Here is a 23,760-nt window from a genome sequence, read left to right as displayed (position 1 = left end):
TGCTAGATATTCCTTCTCTATCATGGCATATTTTTTTTCACGCAGGAGCAATTTTATACTGAGGAACAGTATGGGGTGCTCTACCCCTTCGTATTCTTGAGATAAGACTTTACTTAGACCCACTTCTGATGCATTGGTATTTTATATGATTTCTCAACTAAAGTGTATCCTCTTCAATGCCAGCTCTCTGCAAAAATCTGCCTTCAAGGATACAAATGCTTCCTATGTTTCAGTTTCCCATGTTTCTTCTATAACATCTTAGAAAGTGGGACTGCTAAACTGGAAAAATGTGGGATAAACACCTATAATAGCTTACTATGCCCAGAAAAGCTTGTAGCTGTTTTTTTATGTGGTTGAACAAAGTCTTGCATGCTGGCAGTTTTATCAAACAAGGGTAGTATTACCCCATGCCCCACTATGTGCCCTAGGTATTGTATCTCTTTCTGGGCCAACTTGTTTTTTTTTTTTTTTTTACATTTGTAGTTAAGCCCACCGTTCTTAAGATTCTTAATATTGCCTTGACTCGGGGTAGGTGCATCTGCAAATCTGGAAAGTGCACAATAAAGCTCTGAAATTTGTTGCCAGAGGATGTGGTTAGTGCAGTTAGTGTAGCTGGGTTCAAAAAAGGTTTGGATAAAGTCTTGGAGGAGAAGTCCATTAACGGCTATTAATCAAGTTTACTTAGGGAATAGCCACTGCTATTAATTGCATCAGTAGCATGGGATCTTCTTAGTGTTTGGGTAATTGCCAGGTTCTTGTGGCTTGGTTTGGCCTCTGTTGGAAACAGAATGCTGGGCTTGATGGACTCTTGGTCTGACCCAGCATGGCAATTTCTTATGTTCTTATGTTCTTATGTCATGCACTCTTTTGTGGTCAGTGTACTATGTCAATCAGCCTTTGAAAACTTGCAGCCACTTTGTGAAGGCTAAAGGGCATTATGGTACCTGGTACAGCCCCACAGTGTGGCGAAAGCTGTTTTCTCATTAGAAGACTCTGCTAAAGGGATTTTCCTATACCTCTTTGTAAGATCTAATGTGGTTATATGCTGAGCCTTTCCTAGCCTTTCTACTAATTCATCCACCCAAGGCATCGGGTAGGTGTCAAATTGGGACACTGCGTTAAATTGTCTGAAGTCTATTCAGAATCATAAGGACCCATCAGCCTTGGGTACTAAGCAATGGGACTATACCACAGGCTGTAGAATTCTTCTATAACCCCTAATCAGAGCATCTCATCTATTTGCCTATTTACCACCTCCTATTTAGTGTGAAGAAAACTATAGGGGCATTGATGGTCTACTCATCCAGGCTGACGAGATATGTGTGTTTCGAGGTATGTTTTACTTGTCAAAGGGGAGAACACATCTTGCAATCGGTTTAACATGCCCTCTACCTGCTATAGAGACCAGTATATCAATGTATTGTGTCTACTTGGAGTTTCAACTCATCAGGATCTTCAGCCTCCTGTATAGTGGTGAAAGCTTGCCGTTCTAACCAGGGTTTCAATATGTTGATGTGATACATTTGGTGTCATTCCCCTTTTAACTTTATCTCATAATCTAGAGGTTCCAGACACCTAATGAGCATACCCTGGCACTTCCACCTAGCCAGTAGTCTGTTGGGTGAAGTGGGAACAAATATAACTACCTTATCCTCCACCTGGAACTCTAATTTCTAAGCTCCCATATCATAATAAGAGCGCTGCTTTTTCTGAGCCATTTATAAGTTTTCCTTGGCTATTTTTGTAGCTTTTTCCAACCTACTCCTAAGACCAGTAAAATAGGATAAAACATCTTGTGGTTCCACTTCCTGGTTTACCCACTGCTCTTCACAATGTTTGTTAATCCCTGGGGTTGCGGCCTGTCATGAATTCGAAAGGGGAAAACCTAGTGGAATCTTGAAGATTTTCCCTTACGACAAGAGTAGAAAGGTAACTGGTACCAGTCCCCTAAGTTTTTACTTAGACATTACACAACATGGATTTCAAGGTCTGGTTGAAGTGCTCACCCAGTCTATCTGTAGGTGGAATGAGGAGGTATGGAAGTGGCATATACCAGATATGGTCCAAGGTTCAAGACATAAAGATTGTTCCCCAGGTTGCTAGCACTTCCTTAGGAAATCCAAATTGGCAGAACATTTTCACTATTTCCCCTACTATAAATTTCACTGAGGAGAAACATAGTGGGACTGTCCATGGGAGCCATGTGGCATAATCTACTACCACTAATATATACTAATGACCTCTTACTTTTATCTAAGGGTCCCACAATATCCATAGCTACCCGGGTTAAGGTTTCTTCAATCACAGGGAGAGGTACCAATGAAGCCTTGGGTGAGGTGCAGTGTTTCACTAGTTGGCATACTGAACAGGAGAGACAGAACTATCTCACCATCCTATAAATGTATTAAATTCTGGGCTAACAGAAACACTGTTTTAAGCAGGTTAGTGTATTGTATATCCCTAAGTGTCCTGCCAATGTATAGTCATGGGCTAGAGCAAATACTGAATCTTGGAAGGAGCAGGGCACTGCTAACTGCTCTGGAGGAGGTTGCCGAATGCTACCTCCCCCAACCAATACAACCAGCCATTTTGCACTCGAAAATATGGGTAAGTCATGCAGATATTTTTATTGGTTCTATTTCCATTCTCTACATTAGCTTGTTCCAACTCATGTTTCAGTGCCAGGATTGCCTGCTACTCCTGATGGATATTAGGGAACTGAGTCCTCCTTCCAATAACTAGTTTTGGCAAGCCTACCTCGGGGTTCCCCATAATTTCTAAGTGGGCCCTGGCATGTTTCTCTCTCTTACTTTAGGCTCAGAGCTTCCATCTTCTTCTGGGGTCTGAAAGTAACTCATCATCTTGAAAGGGTGGTACATCTTCTAGGGTTTGCTGGGTGTCCAGGGTTCAGGCTGTCTGTGCCCAAGAGGCCATATATGCCACTCTTTTTCCCACCATACTGAGCAACCTCAGCCAATCCTGGCCTAGAATTAGCTGTATGGGTAGCTTCTCTACTACCATGACCCTCAAGAAATCTTTATAGTTCCTGACTTATATTTCTACAAGATACTAAATCCTGGCAAATTATTCAAATATCACAAGCCAATTAACAACTAATAAAAATATTGTGACATTACTCCAATTTTTAAATCTTTATTGGTGAAAAATATCAAAAACACATCCCACATTTAATCCATAATACCCCACACAATAGATATTATATTTTGATTAAAACCTATTTCATCATACTCATCCATACATCCTACATATCACTCATACACAAATCATTCAACCTCTTATAAAACAATTTCCAAACTTTCAAATTAAACATCAAATATAAATTCTTCTTAACAATTATCCAATTGTAGATACAAATTGTTTTACAAGCAGAAAGAGTCACATTGCACATGTATTTCTGCGTTACTACAACGCCGTTCCTCTTGATCTCTCTTTAATTCTCTCTACATGTTTCGCCTTCCCTCAGGCTTCTTCAGGAGAGCTTATTCAAACAGTCTCCCACTGCTCATATATCCAACATCTATCCACAGGGCGTTCTGCACGTCCCAAAGAATTTACCCAGACGTACAGCTTGGCACATCCCCGACTCTTTTCATAGCGTCTCAATCATTTCAAATGCATGGAACACCACATCTCAAATGCGTTTAAACTTTCCATTTTCCATTTTAAAACAAACAAACACCGACACCTCATATCAGAGTAAACGCTGCCATCGAGTGAATCAAACGGAATTGGATAATTGGATAATTGTTAAGAAGAATTTATATTTGATGTTTAATTTGAAAGTTCCGGGGGCGGGCCCGGGGGCATGGCTACGGCCCGGGACGGCCCGGGGGCGTGGCCGCACCCTCCGGACCCGCCCCCGGACCCGCCCCCAGATCGCGTCCTGGCACGCGGGGATTTACGTCTCCCTCCGGGAGGCGTAAATCCCCCAACAAAGGTAAGGGGGGGGTTTAGACAGGGCCGGGCGGGTGGGTTAGGTAGGGGAAGGGAGGGGAAGGTGAGGGGAGGGCAAAAGAAAGTTCCCTCCGAGGCCGCTCCGATTTCGGAGCGGCCTTGGAGGGAACGGGGGTAGGCAGCGCGGCTCGGCGCGCGCCGGCTATACAAAATCGATAGCCTTGCGCGCGCCGATCCAGGGTTTTAGTGGATACGCGCGGCTCCGCACGTATCTACTAAAATCCAGCGTACTTTTGCTTGAGTCTGATGCGCAAGCAAAAGTAGGCTGTTCGCGCTCCTTTTAAAATCCGCCCCATAATATCTATTGTGTGGGGTATTATGGATTAAATGTGGGATGTGTTTTTGATATTTTTCACCAATAAAGATTTAAAAATTGGAGTAATGTCACAATATTTTTATTAGTTATATTTCTACAAGGCAAACCAAGGAACATCCGAGATTCCCTATGGATGCACTGGATCAAAACGGTGGTAACCACTTGTGTATATCTCTCCTCTTTCTGTTCAAACAACCCCAACTGCCTACCAAAAGGTCCTGACATCAGTGACAGACTACTAGTCCCCATATCCAATAATGCCATAAGAATGAGGATATTTACCTTCACCTCTCAAAAGAGGGTTGTTGGGCAGATACCCTGGGTTTTCTGGGGGTGTTTTTAGCCATATATGATTGGGGTACATAAAAGCGTTCCTAACAAGTATATTTGATCTGTCCACAAAAAAAAACAAAACGTTAAAGAAACCTGTCTGGGTAAAAAGGTATTGAAGACAGCCCAGCTAAGGGAATGTCTTAGTGGTTAATTTCTGGACCCCCAAATCAGAGTAACGTGTAGCATATTGGGAACCTTTGTTCCAGTGCCTAGCTCCTGGGTAATGGCTTTTTCTTCTGTGGAGGGTGGGAATCAAGAGGTCTAACACCCAGACTGGCAGTTTCCATTTTGTCTTCTAAAAATTGTTCAGCTAGCATAACAGCTGAGCTTAGAATAGTCGCTCCTTATTTAATTACCTATTCCTTCATTTTGGGTGCTGGCACTTCTAAATGTTGCTTCAGTACCATGCTTCTAATAATTTCATTAATGGATTTGTCTTCAGGCTCTAACCACTGGCAAGCTAGGTCCTTCAAGTGTTGAGCTAATACCCTTGGTTGGTGCCCTATGTTGTCTTTGTGAACCCTTGGGCTGAGGTAGGATTGGAAGGAAGAACCAGGCAGCACAGAGTCCCATCAGGACCTTTACCTATACCAGCCCCTAATCCTTTCATGTTGAGTCTTTGGGTGCCAGGACTGACAGGACTTAGATGGGGTCTTTGCAGATGGCAGGAGAGGTCCATAGTAAGATAGGTCATAGGCAGGCGGCAATCAGGAATAGCAGAGGTCCAGGCAATGGTCACAGGCAAGCAGAGGTCAGTGATTTAGCTCCCTAAAAAGGTTCCCCCTGGGCTGGCATTTCCAATTCAAAAATCACAAGCCAAGAGCAGCTTGACCTTAATTGATGTCCAATGTGGCATCTTTCTCTGAATCATTCTGTGGCATAGCAACATCCACCTCCATGTCTTGCACCCTGAATTTCATTTGCCATTTCAGGGGTTTTCTAAATCTGAATCACAGGGTGTGGTTCTCCTTGTGATTGGTGCATTTCCCAGCTCATGTCTTCTGTGTCAGCTGGGTCACCTGGGAGATTGGGTCCTCCGTCCTGCCTACCTTTAGAGGCTCTACTTCCAGAGTCCTCTTAACCCAAGTTATACTTGGGAGTTGTAATTCTTTTGTGTTGTGACCCTGCTCTGGGCTTTCTCTTCTAAGGTCTAGCTCAATGTTCTATCCATTATCCTGGGGCTTAGCCCTGATGTAAGGGGACTCCTACATCACAATCATCATATCAAACTAGTGCTCTATGTGGGGTTCAACTTATGTGGATACAAGAGTATAGCTTAGTCAATACATCATACATCACTATAGTTGTCAAGCATGGGTTGAGTGGGCAATATAAATTAATGTGACATAAATCCCTACAGATGTGCAACCTTATTCAATATAAATGGTTGTCGTCAATTAGCTTAAAAATGGTTTATGTCTATGAAGGTTAAAATAGTACAGTGCAAACCAGTAAAGGTAGCAGAAAGTACGAATACCTTATCAATAGGTTAAGCGCAAGTAGGTGGCTAACACTAAATCCAAGAGTCCACCTGCTGTAAAATTAGAGTGAAATGCAACAACTGACTTGCTGATTTTCATGAACCATTTTATCTGTGTGAATCAATAACTAAATTAAGTATTATCTGCAATTTTTGATACTCTTGAAAATTTTTCTTTTACATGCCAGTGTAACTTACTGGTGAATTTTCAGTCTGTACTGGACTTCTTAAATGGTTGATTATAGCTCTTCACTAAGGGGACAATTTTCATATTACTCACATAGCTGCAAAGTTCAAGGGAATATTTTACTTGCGGCCTTTGCACCAGTTCTCAAGGTATAAGTATGAGCACGCTGCTTCTATGAAAATTGCCCAAGGAAAAAATAAGCAGAGTTTTGCACCTGCTTTTTCTGCAGAGAAGTTTTCCAACCAAAACTACATGTATATTTTGAAATGTGTGTAATTTTCTCCATGAAATGCCTCCAGTACAGAATGCGTAAAAGAGCATGTGTTGTAAAATAACGCATGTAATTTTACTCAGGTACATTGTGGGCAATTTTTAAAGAGTCCAATTTCAGAGGTAAAACAGTGTTTCACCTGTGGAAATGGCTTTGAAAATTGCCCTCAAAGAGATTTATATTTTGTCTGTGGTTCCTAGACTGGAGTTCTCTTGCATCCAGATAAATGTTCTTCCAACCCAACTAAAGAAACTTGTTAACTTAGGCCAGCCGCTATTTTGTCTGTGGTTCCTAGACTGGAGTTCTCTTGCATCCAGATAAATGTTCTTCCAACCCAACTAAAGAAACTTGTTAACTTAGCCAGCCGCTTGTTAACTTAGGCCAGCCGCTACAGTTGCTTGTACTGGATTATCTCTGCATCCCCAGGCAACTGCTCTGCTAGAGGCAGCCATGACCACACATCCACTACCCACAATTACAGCTTAGCTGTAAGGTTCAAGGGTAAATGAGAGTGAGACTTGGCTTATAAATACAATTTTGAGCTTGATCTGGTATGCGGTTAATAATATAGAGAATCTGTCATAATAAGATTCTGGATAATAAAGTACTAGACATGTAACTAGTTGGAGCTGTTAAATAGCTGAACATAATGAACCTCAGATTCTGATTTGTCTGTTATGTACAGTAGACCAGCATCAACTCAATAGTACTGGTTGATTCTTAGAACAAGTGATCATAATCAACCCAAGGTTCTAGCCATAGAGTTATCACTGGTACTGTGAGCTCTGGGTTTGAGTGATGCTTACTTACTGGATCATCACCATGTTAAAATTGAGGACGGCATTGGCATGTTTTAAAAGTCAAGCAAATATCCTGCATCTGGGGTTATTGCTGTTACTGGTGCTCCATGAAACTCTTCAAGCATGAGGATGGTTTCATTTATTTCTGGATGCTCTGTCACATATGTGAGCCTAGACAGTATGCTTTTTTTTTTCTCTATTACCCTCTGCTATTATCTGCTCCTGTACTCTTATCATGCTGCATTTCATGTTTCCCACATATTGTGCTCTGCAGGAGACAGAGAAGATAATTGCAGAGCTGAATGAAACCTGGGAAGAAAAACTAAGGAGGACAGAGGCGATCCGTATGGATAGGTGAGTGCACAGCAGTGACCCCTGGCTAGCTGTTGCACCTGCAGATGCAATTTTCAGGCTGCAGCTAATGCATCCTTGGCTGCTATAGCCCATTCCTTTTTTGATGTACCTATTAACCTTGTATTTTTTATAACTTTTGCATGTGGTCTGCTTGGTTGAAATTCTAAGGTGTAGTTAACTTTAGCAGCCTTAGTATGCCATGTTAACTCAGACCTTCTGGGCCCATTAATGCCTCTACCCCTCAAAATATTAAATTGTTTCTGTAGGGGCTCCCTGCATAACCCCTACCTAACTCTCAGACCGATACAGTATGCTTGGCTGTGCGTTTTCGATGCTCGGCTATTACCCCTTATACAGTAAGGGGTTTAGCACGTCAAAAACTCGCGGCCAACCCCCCCCAAAAAGTAATAGCGCTCATCACATACAAATGCATTCCCCGGGGTAAAATGTGTGGTAAAACTGCACATTTCTGAGCAACCTGGAAAATACTGCTTTTCTGTAACCCTCTGACTTAATATCTTAGCGATATTAAGTCGGAGGAATCAAAACTTAAACAAAAAAAAAGTTTAAAAACATTTGGCCGCTGGTCAGCAGTTAGCAAAACAGAGGCTCAATTTTACTGGCATCTGTTTTCCTAACCCGTGGCTGTCAGTGGGATTCAGAACCAACGCCAGTAAAATAGAGCGTCTGTTGTCGGGACCCGCTGACAGCCACCTCTACCGCTAATAAGGAGGCGCTAGGGACGTGCTATTGTCCCTAGCGCCTCCTTATTAGCGCACCACCTCATTTAAATACTGAATCGCATGCCCAGGAGAGGTGGCTCAACATGGAGCGCCCACTCTCCCGCATTTCTTTCTGTCTCAGCCTGTATGTGGGCTTCCAGGTCTCTACCTCCTCACAGTCCATTCACTTTATGAACATCAAAGGGCCTTCCAGTCCCCTTCTTTCCCCTCACCCCCCTGACATCAAAGGGTCTCTGAATATTGTGTGCAGATCTAAATCTACACCAGATCTGAAAAATTTGTAGAGAGGTAAGAATTGGGCTGGTGACCTAGAGGCCCTTTGATCTTGCTGGCGTAGGTGACTATTAAACTTACTATGTCACAGGGGCTGACCGTCGGCCCCTGTGACATAGTAAGGGCAAAGGTAGCGCCGGCGCCATTTTGAATACTGGCAATACGGCCCGAGAGCAGGAGGTCATTCTGGAACCCCGCTGGACTTTTGGCAAGTCTTGTGGGGGTCAGGAGGCCCCCCAAGCTAGCCAAAACTCTCTGGTGGTCCAGCGGGGGGTCCGGGACCCATCCCCTGCAGTCTCACACCCTCGAACCAGTTTCAAAATGGCTCCGATAGCCTTTGACCTACCATGTCACAGGGGCTACCGGTGCTATTGGTCAGCCCCTGTCACATAGTAGGAGCACAAGATGGTGTCGATGGCCATGTGACAGGGGCTGACCAATAGCACCGGTAGCCCCTATGACATGGTAGGTCAAAGGCTATCGGCGCCATTTTGAAACTGGTTCGAGGGTGTGAGAGTGCAGGGGATGGGTCCCGGACCCCCCGCTGGACCACCAGAGAGTTTTGGTAAGTCTTGGGGGGGTTCAGGAGGGTGGAGGGTTGTAGTAAATTTAATTTTAGCCGGGTACCGAATAGGATTAGACGTAAAACCGTATCGGGGCGCCATATGGACGTATGCAACGTATTTGCCCCCCGACAAATACGTATCCCGAATGCAACGTATGGCGTCCCTCTGCACATCCCTATTTAGCAGCGCGCTGACCTGAGCGCCCGATATTGCGTCGCCTTTCTATATGGCAATTTAAGCTGCTTTTCTCCTGGAGTCTTATGTATTCTTGTGCCGCACGATGTAAATAATTGTGCTGATGGAAACAAAATAATATTCATATAAACAGATGTAAACTGAAAAACAATTTAGCCCTTTCCAAAATGCTCTGCCCGTCCATCTCTACCCTGTAGATTTTTCTTTCTTTGAAGACTTGAATATCCAGATTCATCCAGATGTCTCCAGTGTTACACAGGCCCAGAGAAGGAGATTTTTGAAGTTTTTACAGGAATTAGGATTGGTGTGTTTATCATTGAAATATCCATTTAAATTCAGAATGATTTGAAATAAAAAATATTATCTTGATTTTGATTAATTGTCTCTGTGCTCAAGAAACTTTAGATCTCTGCTTCCTTTTCTGCTAAATTCTCCCTGCTTAAAGTTTAAAAGATGCTTTTCGTATTGTTTTGTGTTTGTGTGTATAATCATGGGAGCTTCTTGTATTAGAGAATGGATTATTTTGCTTTTGTATATCAAGTGATATTTGGTTAATCTTTATTTATATTTGAAAATCTTGTGTCTTGGTTCCTTCTTTATATTTATTTTTATGAACTTACTGTAGCAGATGTGATTGTAGTTTAGGTTTAATGTTCTTTTTTGTTCTAAAGGTATATTTGTTGAAATCTGTTAGTTTTGATGTACCGATTGTACTTGCTTTATTGTAAGTTTAAAATTGGATTCTCCCCCCCCCCCCCCCCCCCCCCATTAAGCGCACCCCATATATTCGTTAGGTTACTTATGATCTAATTATTCTATATATAGAATGCTGTGAGTGCTCCGTTTTGCACTTACTGCTTTGGCCTACCTGACCTTCCACTTAATGCTGACTGTCAAATGTTTGTAAAACAAGCTGCTAGTTTCTGAGCTAATGCCAACTGATCCCCACTGACCTTGCATCCTCTAGGTCTACAGAATTCCACTGGTTTCTTCTGCTTGACAGGATCTATATTCAAATCTTTTTTTTCAGTTTTGTTTCCTACTTTGCTAATTGACTCTTGTATTCCTTTTTGTGAACAGAGAAGCTTTATTAGCAGAAATGGGTGTGGCAATGCGAGAAGATGGAGGCACTCTGGGGGTGTTCTCTCCTAAAAAGGTAAGGATTTCATGCCTTGAATCCATTTCTACCAACGCAGTGAAAGTCAGTTGTGAGAGCGCATTAGCTGTGAATATCACTTTGCAGCTCATTATCAATGAATGGGATCCTTCACCTTTGAATTAGTTTGCATACTTAGTTGACATTCACTCAACTTGCAGTCCCTTCATTTATAATCAAAATATTATTTCCAGCATTGGTAATGGTGATTACCCTTTATGATCAATATGTTCTCATCCCATCCATCGAAATAAACAGTCATGTAAACAATGAAAAGCTTTGGTAAGTTTCAGTATTCACTTGCTTAATGACTTATCTGATAAGTGTATGGAAGGGAGAAGCAACCTGTGGTTAAATTTAGTAGAGGTCATGTGTCAGGAGATGCAAATGAATGATTTCTTTATTTAACCTTGTAGAATATATGCCACCCAGTCTCCTTTGTCCCAAACCTCAGACATACAGTATTTAATAGGTAGAAGAGGAAAAGATTTGCACCCACCACCATCACCACCATCACCATCACCACACAAACCCACCTCTCAGACTATTTTCTTCACCACTTCTTCCACTCCCTCACATCAAATATTACATGATCACTGTCTTTCATACATATTTCTTTATATTAGCCCTGCAGTTTTCTCTTCATTCTTCAAGATCTCCAGCTCAATCAGAACTGGTCCTAACCGAGGCAATGGCAAACATGAGCCTTCACTGCAGCTACCCAGGGATTTTCTGCATCTTTAACCCCTTCCCATCTGTCTCAACCATCACAGCGACAGTCTTCTGACTGAAAGGCATGAACTGCATTTCCCTTTGTCTCCCACTCAGTATTGCATAAAATTCCCATCAGTCTGTCAGATGGGCTAAGCATTTTGCAACCCAACTGTGTTTAATATCATTTTGTTTGTCTGTTTTATTTCACTCAGCTCCACCTCCTGTTTTTGAGTTTCTTGTTGTTTTTCCCTTTTCATTTTTAGCAGCTTCCTGTTAGACCCAAGGAGGTCTTCCTGGAAACCGTTGGGGTCTATTCCCCCAAGGAGGTTGGTCAAGGGTTTGGTTTTGAGTGACATGAATGCCAATTCCTTCTTGACACATCTGACTATTGAGGGAGTAGAAATTTGCATGTCCTATAGTCGGAAGATATCTTGGTCTTCATAGCCATAAATAAAAATAGGCAGCAAGAAGATTAGAAAGGCAGGAAAGATCTTTATACCGATCTGTGCTCTGGGGGATCACTCATTATCTTGCCTAGCACTCTGTTTCTCAACCTGCTAGAATTTGGGAGACTAGGTAGTTGAAGAGATTAGCACTGGGTTACAGAGCCTTTCATCATTCGTGCCCAGAAATCATTACTATCTGAAAACTGTTTGGTGATGCAGGTGAAGTGAATTGGCAGGCTCAGTTCTGTAGCGACAAAAGATTAAATAAACATAAAGACTGAATTATACCTTAGTCACTCCAGAATAAGGCTCAGACACATTGGCAGGGTAATGTGAGGAAACCTGCACTGTCATTGCTCAGGTTGTTCCTATTGTATAGAACTTTGATTTCCAGTGCTATCAATCCAGTTCCTTCATTAGCACTAAATCCAATATAAGACTGTTACATTTGTTTAAAAAGCACATCAGGGTCTACCTTTTTCAAATAAAGGACACAGCCAAAGGCAGCAGATGAGAAGAAGATGGAAAGGTTTTTTTTCCTTCATTCTTTGAGCACTGATGCACTGATATTGGAAAGTAACTAAGTAAATAGACCTTTTCTGTGAATTGGTTCTACTCTATTTCTATAATTTAATGTTTTCTAAAATATCAGCTGCATGATTTAGCAGTTCAAATAACAGCAATTTGTACTATGTGATAAAATATAGAACAGCTGCTAAACATTTCAGTCTATTATGAGGCAAGATCCAGTGAGCAACAGTATATTCCAGCTGGGTAACCGAGAATTAAGGGAGTTTCTACCTTCTGTAGGCAACGTGGCTTTCTTCTGTCCGGATCTGAGTTTGGACTATAAAATGACCTTAAGAGCATGGTATAAATGGAGAGACCTTTTAGAATGGGGTGGGCAAACTTGTTTTACAGTGTGCCTCATTTATGGCTGATGCCTGCACCAGAGGCTGGGGTGATGAGGGGGACCCTCTCAGCGCTTCAGTAGAGGAGTGGTGAGGGAAGTCTCTCTTAGAATGCCCTCTAGTAGAGCTGGGTCCCTGCAAACAAACTTAAAAATAAATGGAAGAAAGGAAGAAAATTATATCAAAATAGAAAAAATACAAATTAAGAGGTCAATATTTGGCAACGTGGTAGGCAGACAATTTATCCAGCTAAAGATTAGGGATGTGAATCGTTTTTTGACGATTTAAAATATCGTCCAATATATTTTAAATCGTCAAAAATCGTTAGGGCCACGATACAATACCAATTCCCCCGATTTATCATCAAAAAATCGTAAATCGGGGGAAGGGGGAGGGCAGGAAAACCGGCACACTAAAACCCCCTAAAACCCACCCCCGACCCTTTAAATTAAATCCCCCACCCTCCCGAACCCCCCCCCCCCCCCCAATGCCTTAAATTACCTGGGGGTCCAGCGGTGGTCCGGAACGGCAGCGGTCCGGAACGGCCTCCTGCAATTGAATTGTGTTGTCTTCAGCCGGCGGTCGTTCAGTGGCGGTCCGGAACCCCCGCTGAACGACCTCCTGCAGTCGATCTCCTGCCGGCGCCATTTTCCGTACGGAAAATGATTCGCGGCAGGAGATCGTTTTCCGGACCCCCGCTGGACCCCCAGGGACTTTTGGCCAGCTTGGGGGGGCCTCCTGACCCCCACAAGACTTGCCAAAAGTCCAGCGGGGGTCCGGAACGACCTCCTGCAGTCGAATCGTGTTGGTCTATGGCCGCCGCCATTTTGCGCCGCCATTTTGAAAAATGGCGCCGGCTGAAGACAACACGATTCAATTGCAGGAGGCCGTTCCGGACTGCTGCCGTTCTGGACCGCCGCTGGACCCCCAGGTAATTTAAGGCATTTGGGGGGGGGGGGGTTCGGGAGGGTGGGGGATTTAATTTAAAGGGTCAGGGGTGGGTTTTAGGGGGTTTTAGTGTGCCGGCTCATGATTTTCACGATATTTTAAACACCCAAACGGCAACAATGCGATTCCCTCCCCCTCCCAGCCGAAATCGATCGTTAAGACGATCGAGGACACGATTCACATCTCTACTAAAGATAGCTAGATAAATTGCTATGGATATTTAGAGGAGCATTGCCAATTAGGCACTTCACTGAATATAGCAGGATAAAGTCCTAGTTGCCAGGATAAACATCTCCAGCTAACTTTAGGCCTGCTCTTCAGCATAATCAGATTTAACCAGATAAATTACCTGGCTAGCTCTGAATATCACAGTTAGCCAGATAAATTATTCAGCTAACTTAACTCCACCCTGGAATACCCCTGAAATGCTTCCAACTTATCTGGCTAAACAGCTGGATAAGTTAGAGACAATCAGAGCGGTGGGAAATTTAAAACCCATGGTTTGTCTGGCTAAGTCCTGAATTTAGCCAGAGAAATTATTTGAATATTGACCTCAAAGTCAGAGTACATCAGTAATATAACATCAAGTAAGACCAAAGGGAAAAAAAGCAAAAAAAGAAAAAAGAAAACCAAAACAAAGCAAAAAAATAAAATAAAGGGGAAATAAAAAAATAAAGAAGAAAAACAAAAAATAGACAATAAGAAAAGCAAAATAGCCAGAAAAAAAGATCCCCCCCCCCAAAAAAATGGAAGTTTTCAAGCACGGTTTCTGCCATGGAAGCTAAAGGGTGATTAGAATGTGATCTGGAGCCTCAGAGGAGGGCCTGGTGATAGGAGCTGTCTTCGAGAAGCCTGCAGGGTTGGGGACCGGCCCTGGGCAGGATGATGTCAGAGAACCTACCAGCACTGTGGCTGGATGGTGGTAGTGTGGTGGTAGTGGCAATGCTCTTCTTCTGCTGGGCTGCCAGCAGAGTGTGCTGTTGGTGGCAGTGATGAAGGGCTCTATAACTTCCAGAAAAGATAAGGTTGTGCCTATACTTGTGACTTGGATTGGCCACTGTTGGAAACAGGATATTGGGCTTGATGGACCCTTGGTCTGACCTAGTATGGCATATCTTATGTTCTTATGTGCACCTTCTTTCTGTCAGCCCCACAATCAGATGCTTGAATAGTTGATCTTACATTTTTTTTTATTGCCATAGGTCTGACTAGTGGGTTTGAGTGGATACAAATAAGATCAGCTGTTCTCAGGGACAGCTGATCATGGAGCTGTCAAGAAGAAGGCTAAGAGGCAGTGAGTGAATAAACTATGGCAGCATGGGCCAAAACACATGGGGTCACCATGGGTCAGAAGAAAGGCATCCTGGGGCTGGTTTTGACCAGGGGGTTGTAGTTTGCTCACTTCTACTTTAGAATGTTCTCCATTGAGAGTAACAGATTAGAACTAGGTGAAAAACTATATGGTGCGGGGCAGAAAATGAGGTTTGGCCTCTATGGAGTCTTTCTGCTTTTATGGGATGTTTGCATTCTGCATTGTGTTCTTAGGGCCTGATTTACTAAGTCTTTTCTCCAATTCTGTATATATGGGAAAATACCTTCATAATTCAGATTCTTAATATTATATCCCCAAACACCCAGCCCAGCCCTGGATCATCAGCAGTGACTTTAGATCTACAGTTTGTTTCTTTATTTAGCCAAGAGTTCTACAGAATTAATGTTGGTTTGAGAATAAAGGAGAAGTTTGGGATCATGAAAGAATGGATATTTTTAAGGAAAAAGCAAACTAATTAAATAATGGGGAGGGCAACCATGGTAATTCACATGAAGCTTGCAGCCCCTTGAGTACTTTGTAAAGGGTGGGCTGCAAGCTAATTTACAAAGGGAAACGTCTTGCAGATTTTCCCTTCAAAAATCCCGCCAGCGCAAGAAACATGCATACTAATTATTTGCCAGAAATTAAGCGTAAAGATTTGATTATGCAATCTTTGTATGTAATTTCCCTCCCTCCAACCTATCTCCAAACACTTTTCTCCATGGCTAAAAGTTTAGCTGCATAGAAGGGAGCAAAAGTGACTGCGATTTTGTGCAGTTAAAGCTGGGTTTACCTGCATAAAATTGTCTGATTATTGCCTATGTAATATTAGTCTCCAGAATCAAAATTAAAGCCTTGGAAATGACAATCATTTTATTTTATTTGACTAAGTACAACATGAATAAAAGTATGTACTGTTCAAGGTCTGCCCTAAACCCAGGGAAAAGAAGTGAAATATAAATTTGAATTTTAAAAATGTTCAAGGGTTAGAGCCAAAATGGTAGAGTATAATTCAATTACAATGAAATATTTCTTAAGGAAGTAACTTCATTTAATTGCTTTAAACAAAACGAGATGATGGTGGGTTCACTGAATTGATATTTCCAGAATGTGCATATTGGGATTGCCAAGATCTTCATCTCAATCAATGTGTCTGAGCCATTTGTAGGTGCACAAGATTCAGATTCAGCGGACAAAGTAGAGGGAGACATAAAAACAACATGGGGCAGACCGCCTCTCTGAGTGGCTTTAGAGTGGGCGGTGTTTTTAGCATTGATTGTAATGTTTTTTGGCTGGTAGACTTTGGGACCTTATCTCTTCATGTTTTTGCTGGAGATAATTGGAGATGAGAGCTTAATTATTAGGCTTGTGGGGGCTCAATATCTTCTTTCCTTGTACTAAAACTCTTGATTTTTTTTTCATCTGAGTGGTGCTATCAGGCATGAATTTTCCTCTTCTGTAACAGACTTCTTAGCCTTTGCTTGAGTTTCGGATTCACTCCTTTTAATTGCAGCGTCTTTTGCATGGGGTTGAGCTAAAAAATATTTAGACCTGTCATAAGTTTAACCCATAGGCATAGTTGGGAGGGGAGAGTTGGGGGGTATTGCACTCCCCCCGGACTCAGTGGTCTAAGTGCTAGTGCTGTATTGGGCTCCATCTCCTCCCCTACCAATATGCCCCCCTACCCTTGTCCCCCTAAAATAAGCAGGCAAATTATGCCTATGGTTTGACCTTGTGTGTAATAGAATGTTTCTTGCTCAGGAGCAGGCAGTGCTAATGAATTTGTTGTAAGCACTGCCTTATCCTAAACTGCCCAAGAAAGCTCTGTCCCTGCAGTCTGGGAATCCAGCGGTGTTATCTTCCTTTCATCATTGCCTGTCCATGAAGTCTGGGACTCCCAAGTGTGAGATTCTTCATAGCAACAGGCCTGGATTTAGGCATAGGCAACATAGGCAACTGCCTCCACTGCCAAATTTTGATAGGCGGCAGAGCATTGTGGCTGCTGCTATGCCTCTATATCGGCCTATTTTGCTTGTTATCTACAGTGGCATCAGTGTCAGCGTCCCATTCCAGCAGCAGAAGCAACAACTTTAAAAAAAGAAACTCAGTACCGGGCCTCCAGCCACCTGTGGTTCACTCAAGGCCCTATGGCAGCCCTGCCTCTCACCCGGTTTTCATAGTAACGGGAAGCTTGTGTGGGAGAAAGGGGCGGGACCACAACAGGGCCTTGAATGCATGATGGGTGACTGGAGGTCCCGCGCTGAATTTCTTTTTTATAGCTGATGCTTTTGCTGCCAGATCAGGACATTGCCACAGCTTTAGGTAAAAAGCAGCCGGGAGATGAGGGGGAGGACCAGAGAGGGGAGGATCTGGACCGAGCGATCTGAGATTGCTTGTGCTTCCCTCTCCTCCCACCCCCACGCTTCATGACTTTGAGAGTGTGGGAAGGGAGTGGAACCCCCCAGCCCACATCTCGGGGGGGGGGGGCGAGGAGGGAGGGCAACTGCCCCCCTAATGCTGCCCCACATAGCAATGACCTTTGTTTGTAGTCTGTAACTCTAAAAGCGTGAGATCTCTCCCAGCAGCTTACTAAGTATGCAGTCTGAGCTTCTTTGTGGCTGTACTCCATTACTGCTGTCACTGAGTGTGAGTGCCTTTACCGCATTATACTGTTTTGGCAGTCTGAGCTCCAGTAATGTGTGCACTTCCTTTCCAAAAGTCTGATTCCAAGCTTAACTAATAAGTAAACAGCATTGTGTGACTTTCTAGGGGGCATGAAATTAGAATCACTAGGAAAACTGTTTCTCCCTGACAGACTCCGCATCTGGTCAATCTGAATGAAGACCCACTGATGTCAGAGTGCCTTTTGTATTACATTAAGGATGGAGTAACCAGGTAAGAGAATGTTTAGGTTTTGGGAATTGGATTATCCTATCTGGGCAAAATAGCAAGAGTACATATTTAGGTGGTGAAGTGTAATAAGTAATGCTGAGATGGGAATGTAGGGCCAGATATAAGGATCCACAAAAGTAAGATATAAATCCAAGACGCCTGCAAGATACTTTTGAAATAGTACATCCTTTTGCCAACATTTTTATTTCCTTCATCCTCTGGAGGGGAAAGGAATACATTCTATAAAATATTTGTGTAAGGAAATACATACAAAAAGGGCAGTGGAACTTTTACCTCTAAAGGCTAAATTACATGCAGTAAAAATCTTACAGTGCTTTTGATGTAAACATTGTCCAACTTTTTTTTTCCTCTGTTTGCATTTCTTGTACAGAAGTTGCAGGAAATTAAAACCTTGGACTCAAGGGGACCTGCTTTTCAGATCCACTTATATGGATAGAACAAGGTTTTACGTGTGTCAATAGCTATTCTTAAATAATTGGGGGCTCTGTATGAGTAAACGTACGCTTGTAAGCTGGTTATGAGTGTACGTTTATGTGAAGTGGAGAGAGGTATTCTGAGTGGGGGTAGGCAGAGTTATTTATTTATTTATTTATTTATTTATTTATTTATAACTTTTTTATACCGAGGTTCAGGTAACAGAGTTACTAATCACTTCGGTTTACATTCCAACATCAAACAAACAATGACATAAGATATGTCTTACAATGAACAAGGAGGAAAACAACTTGGATACAAATAACTTGGTAGAACAGGGTGAAGAAGGTGGGAGAAACTGGACTAGTGGGGTCTGGAACCAACTGGAGAGGGAAGGCTGACTAAGGGAGGGGTAGAGGGAAAAGTGCTACTATAGCTTTGTTAAATATGAGAACGGATACTTAGAGCTTTGCCCTGGGTGGGGGCAGTCCGTGGGAGCTGTGGATGCAGAGTATTGCTAAGGGAAGGCTTGACTGAACAACCAAGTCTTGAGTCTTCTCTTGAAAGTTGACACACATATACTTTTTGATTTAAAAACTATGAGGGTAACTTGAAAACAAGCGTGTGGATGCCCACTGGAGGTGGATGGGAATGCACTTGTGTGCTTTTAATTTTAAGCGGTTACTCGAGCAAACATATTTTGTGAATCTTCCTTAAGACTTTGTCGGCTTTAACAAGCGCAGGTAAGTGGAGTTTTAAAACATGCGCGCATGAAGGACATTCCCACTTTTAACAATTAGTCCACCAGTTTGTCCAGTCTGTCTTGAGGTTATCCAGACCCCTCTGGTTCTTCAGCCTGCACCCCCCCCGAGTTGATCCAGACCTCTTACCCTGTAGTTTTAGGCCTAAACAGAGATTTATGTAGATTTACACCTCATCAAGAGCAGATGTAAACATGTGCGGCGTGCTGCAGCCACTGGATTTAATATTTGTATTCTACATGCATACATTTTGGCCCCGCCCAGAATGCCCCGCATATATGCACAAAATTTGTGGCTTTTAAAATACGCGCTGCCAACGCATGGCCCATATATTCACATATATGTGCCTTTTAACGCGAGCAACGCTTTTACAATTCATTCCTATGGGGCGGATTTTCAGAGCCCTGCTCGCGTAAATCCGCCCAAAACCGGGCGGATTTACGCGAGCAGGGCCCTGCGCGCCGGGAAGCCTATTTTACATAGGCCTCCCGGCGCGCGCAGAGCCCCGGGACTCGCGTAAGTCCCGGGGTTCTCGGAGGGGGGGCGTGTCGGGGGGCGGGCCCGGTCGTCGCGGCGTTCCGGGGGCGTGTCGGCAGCGTTTTGGGGGCGGGTACGGGGGCGTGGCCGCGCCCTCCGTACCCGCCCCCAGGTCGCGGCCCGGCGCGCAGCAGGCCCGCTGGCGCGCGGGGATTTACGTCCCCCTCCGGGAGGCGTAAATCCCCCGACAAAGGTAAGGGGGGGGGTGTAGACAGGGCCGGGTGGGTGGGTTAGGTAGGGGAAGGGAGGGTAAGGTGAGGGGAGGGCAAAGGAAAGTTCCCTCCGAGGCCGCTCCGATTTCGGAGCGGCCTTGGAGGGAACGGGGGGAGGCAGCGCGGCTCGGCGCGCGCAGGCTATACAAAATCGATAGCCTTGCGCGCGCCGATCCAGGATTTTAGTGGATACGCGCGGCTCCGCGCGTATCTACTAAAATCCAGCGTACTTTTGCTTGAGTCTGATGCGCAAGCAAAAGTAGGCTGATCGCGCTTCTTTTAAAATCTACCCCTATGTGTGTAAGTTCACCCTCACAAACTGTGCTCTTGATAGAACAAGCATTACTTTGTGCACGTACCAAGGCCCTTCCATGCACATTTTCAAAGCAAACTTATGCACATAAGTTTGTCTTGAAAATTCAGGGTAAAGACTGCATATAAAAGATACATGCAGACTTTACCCCACTATACACAGTTATATAATTAATAGGGATATGAATCGTTTTTCTGACAATTGAAAATATCGGACGATATTTTCAAACTTGTCAAATATCGGGGGTTCCCAGAACGCGATAGGAAAACCCCAAGAAATTTATCATTTTTGTGGGGGCGGGAAGAGAGGGCACACAAAAACAACCCCCAAACCCACCCCGACCCTGTAAATCATCACTGCACATTGTAAATAAGTTACCTCTGTAAATTTTTTACGCTGCTATCCTTATCTCCTTCCTCCCCCAGTTCTACAACCTTGTTTTATTGTAACTTTTGCTTCCTTCGCACTTGTTAAAAGAACAGTTTTTGCACCCCCTGTTATATGTAAACCGGCATGATATGATCTTATCATGAATGCCGGTATAGAAAAACCTTAAATAAATAAAAATAAATAAATAAATCTCATTATTTAGAATCCCCCACCCTCCCGACCCCCCCAAAACCTTTCTAAAGTACCTGGTGGTCCAGTGGGGGTTCCGGGAGCGATCTCCTGCTCTTGGGCCATCGGCTGCCAGTAAACAAAATGGCGCCAATGGCCCTTTGCCCTTATCATGTGACAGGGACTATCGGTGCCATTGGCCATCCCCTGTCACATGGTAGGAGCAATGGATGGCCCGTGCCATTTTTAAAGATGGCGCCGGCTGTCCATTGCTCCTACCATGTGACAGGGGCTGGTCAATGGCACCGATAGCCCCTGTCACATAATAAGGGCAAAGGGCCATTGGCGCCATTTTGATCAGTGGCAGCCAACAGCCACTAATATCTTGCTATGGACCAACAAAAACTATCTGAAGATGTGGCTTTATGAGGCCTTAAAAGCTCATGCACCAACATTATTGTTGGTCTAATATTATAACCTCTAAATTATCCAATTTTTTTTTTCTGTGATCAATAGAGGAACAGAACATTCTGATTCAAAATTGTGCAACAAAATTAACACTAGGAGGTCAATATTCAAAAAAGCCTAGAATGAATAATAAATCTGATTAATGTTAGCAGGATAAGTTATCCTGGACTTTCAGCAGGATAAACGTAGTATTGAATATCCCTGTTTAAAGTTATTCAGCTATCTTTAGCCAGATAATGGTTAACCTATTCTGCCATATTTTGAATATTACCTGTTAAATAATATGGCAATAGAACTAAAAAATGACTCCAGTGAGACTAGCTGTCCAAATCCCATCCACCTATTCACTGTTAAAAAAAAAAGTGTTATGAAGGGCCGCAGACCCGCCCCAACCCCTCCATGAATATTTTTCAAAATAAAAGAAATCCATCTAGTGAGGCCGACCTCCCTTTTCCCTTCATCCCCTCCAAGATTAGAAAAATGTTTCCTGGATGCCCTCTTCCTACTCACCCAGAGCCTTTTAAAATGCCTTTGTCTAAGCTGAGATCACATAACACTGCCAAATAAGTACTGGGGATTTTCAAACCTTGGCATCTAACCAGATGATTTACACATTATCTGGCTAAATGCCTTTGAATAACGGCCTCTTGGGCTTTTTGTAATTTGTTTTTTACTCTGCTTTGCCTGATCCTTCATAGAGAGTAAAGTTCATAGATTATCATTTTGGATGGGTTGATAAGTAATGCTACACAGGCTATGCCAATAACTTTTCACATCCTGGATCTGACGACACAGGGAAGGCTAATAAGTTAATTCAGCAATGGCAGAATATCATCCAGAAAATCAGTCCAGAGAATCTTTAGCTCAGTACAGTGTAAACCTGTATAAGTAATGGCTATTTTTTTTGCCATTGGTGTACACCTTCCTTATAGACCACTGTGGGGAATCATCAGTGAGATATATCTATCACAATTGCACACACCGAGGGTCCTGATCCTGCAGGCTGTAGCCAGTGGAGAGTTTGGAAGCAAACTAGGGCCATTGCATTCTACCTGTCTCACCCTCTGTTTCTGAATTTCACAGGGGCAATTAAGACTTGGATCTTAATGGTATTTTCCTTTATACATAAAATAATTTTAAAAATTAAATAGAGAGAGTGACATTTCTCTGTTGTTAGGATGGGACAGTATTACCAGGCATTTTCTCTTTTGTGTGACACTGTTTTTTTGGGTGCAGGGTGGGTCGAGAAGAAAGGAGACAGGACATCGTGTTAAGTGGACATTTTATAAAGGAGGAACACTGTATATTCCGGAGTGATACCAAACTTTCTGGTGAAGGTATTTAAGATCATTCTGTTTGTTCCTGCTTTTAACAGTCCCTTAGACTCCAAAGAATTGTACTAACTCTGTTGCCTTTTTATGTTACCTCTATCCACTACTAATTTACAGTGTGAACATTACAATTAAACACAAAATTCCAAAACAGTGATGGCCCTATCAAGATCCTGTAGTGGCGGAGACTTGCAAGATACAAGGTTAACGGAAGTCTCCCCAATATTCTGAGGCAGTGGAGGCCCCAAAATGGTGGAACGTCTTGAGATCCTATACCAAAAAATAATTTCAGGGATGTCCTATAGTTGCAAGGTGTCAAGGTTCATAAGAGGCTCTCTAATCTCCCTGCTAAGATGATAGAAGCCATTAACATATTACATCAATGGATACCTCTTTAAATGAACCTTTCAGTAGGAACTTACTAACATAATCACTTCTGTGGCTCCTGTTCTTATAGTTCTTTTTCCTTGTCTACTCTAGTGGTGGTGACACTGGAACCATGTGAAGGGGCAAACACTTATGTCAATGGCAAGAAATTGTCAGAGCCAACCATCTTGCGCTCTGGTATGTGATACCTTTGGAAGATAGCAATATATCGATATGACTTTGAAGAAACTAACATGACATCAGCAGTGATGCTTATAATTCAGCTGAGAACGTGAAAGGCACAGTTAACACTGATCTAACCTGTTTCCTCTCAGTGCTTTCCAGGTCTTCTAAGTGTATGTGTGGGAGGATGGGATAGTGGGGAATTTTTATATTGCAATATTATTATTATTATTATTATCTTTCCACTGATTTAGCTTAATATATGCCATATAACTAAGCTGTCCAGCATTTGATCAGTTGGAAGATAGACGGTATACCTTATCTTCCTGCTGGTGTTTTCTTTAATTGCCATCTGTCTCGCCCCTGTTATAGGAAATCGCATTATCATGGGGAAGAGCCATGTATTCCGGTTTAACCATCCTGAGCAGGCAAGGCAGGAGCGAGAACGGACCCCTTGTGCGGAAACCCCTGTTGAGCCTGTGGACTGGGCCTTTGCACAGCGTGAACTACTGGAGAAACAAGGCATAGACATGAAACAGGAAATGGAGCAGAGGTAAGATGAAATGGGAGAGGGAGAAAATGGTACCAGTATAGATTAGAGAAGGAATTGTATTAGAAGATAAGAGGAACATTTTGTGTAGAAGGGAAGATGCGCATGAGCAGAAGTTGTAAACAATCTTGGAAAGACGATAGTATGAAAGTTCTGAAGTTATAGAACAGTCAT

General features: G+C 43.0%; 1 protein-coding gene across 5 annotated transcripts in view; it reads left to right on the top strand.

Moving 5' to 3' along the window:
- KIF1A (kinesin family member 1A) overlaps positions 1-23,760 on the top strand; it is a 416,621-nt gene that overhangs the window by 95,709 nt on the left and 297,152 nt on the right. For all 5 annotated transcript variants that reach the window (XM_029616880.1, XM_029616879.1, XM_029616878.1 and 2 more), the window contains 6 exons: positions 7,637-7,716; positions 10,574-10,649; positions 17,796-17,875; positions 22,393-22,493; positions 22,968-23,051; positions 23,409-23,589. In XM_029616880.1, the coding sequence (XP_029472740.1) occupies positions 7,637-7,716; positions 10,574-10,649; positions 17,796-17,875; positions 22,393-22,493; positions 22,968-23,051; positions 23,409-23,589 (602 nt within the window). The remainder of the gene's footprint in view (positions 1-7,636; positions 7,717-10,573; positions 10,650-17,795; positions 17,876-22,392; positions 22,494-22,967; positions 23,052-23,408; positions 23,590-23,760) is intronic.

Source organism: Rhinatrema bivittatum, chromosome 9, assembly GCF_901001135.1.
Source record: "Rhinatrema bivittatum chromosome 9, aRhiBiv1.1, whole genome shotgun sequence".
NCBI lineage: Eukaryota > Metazoa > Chordata > Amphibia > Gymnophiona > Rhinatrematidae > Rhinatrema > Rhinatrema bivittatum.
Note: the sequence above shows the minus strand (reverse complement) of the source record. Positions and strands in the feature narration are given on the sequence as shown.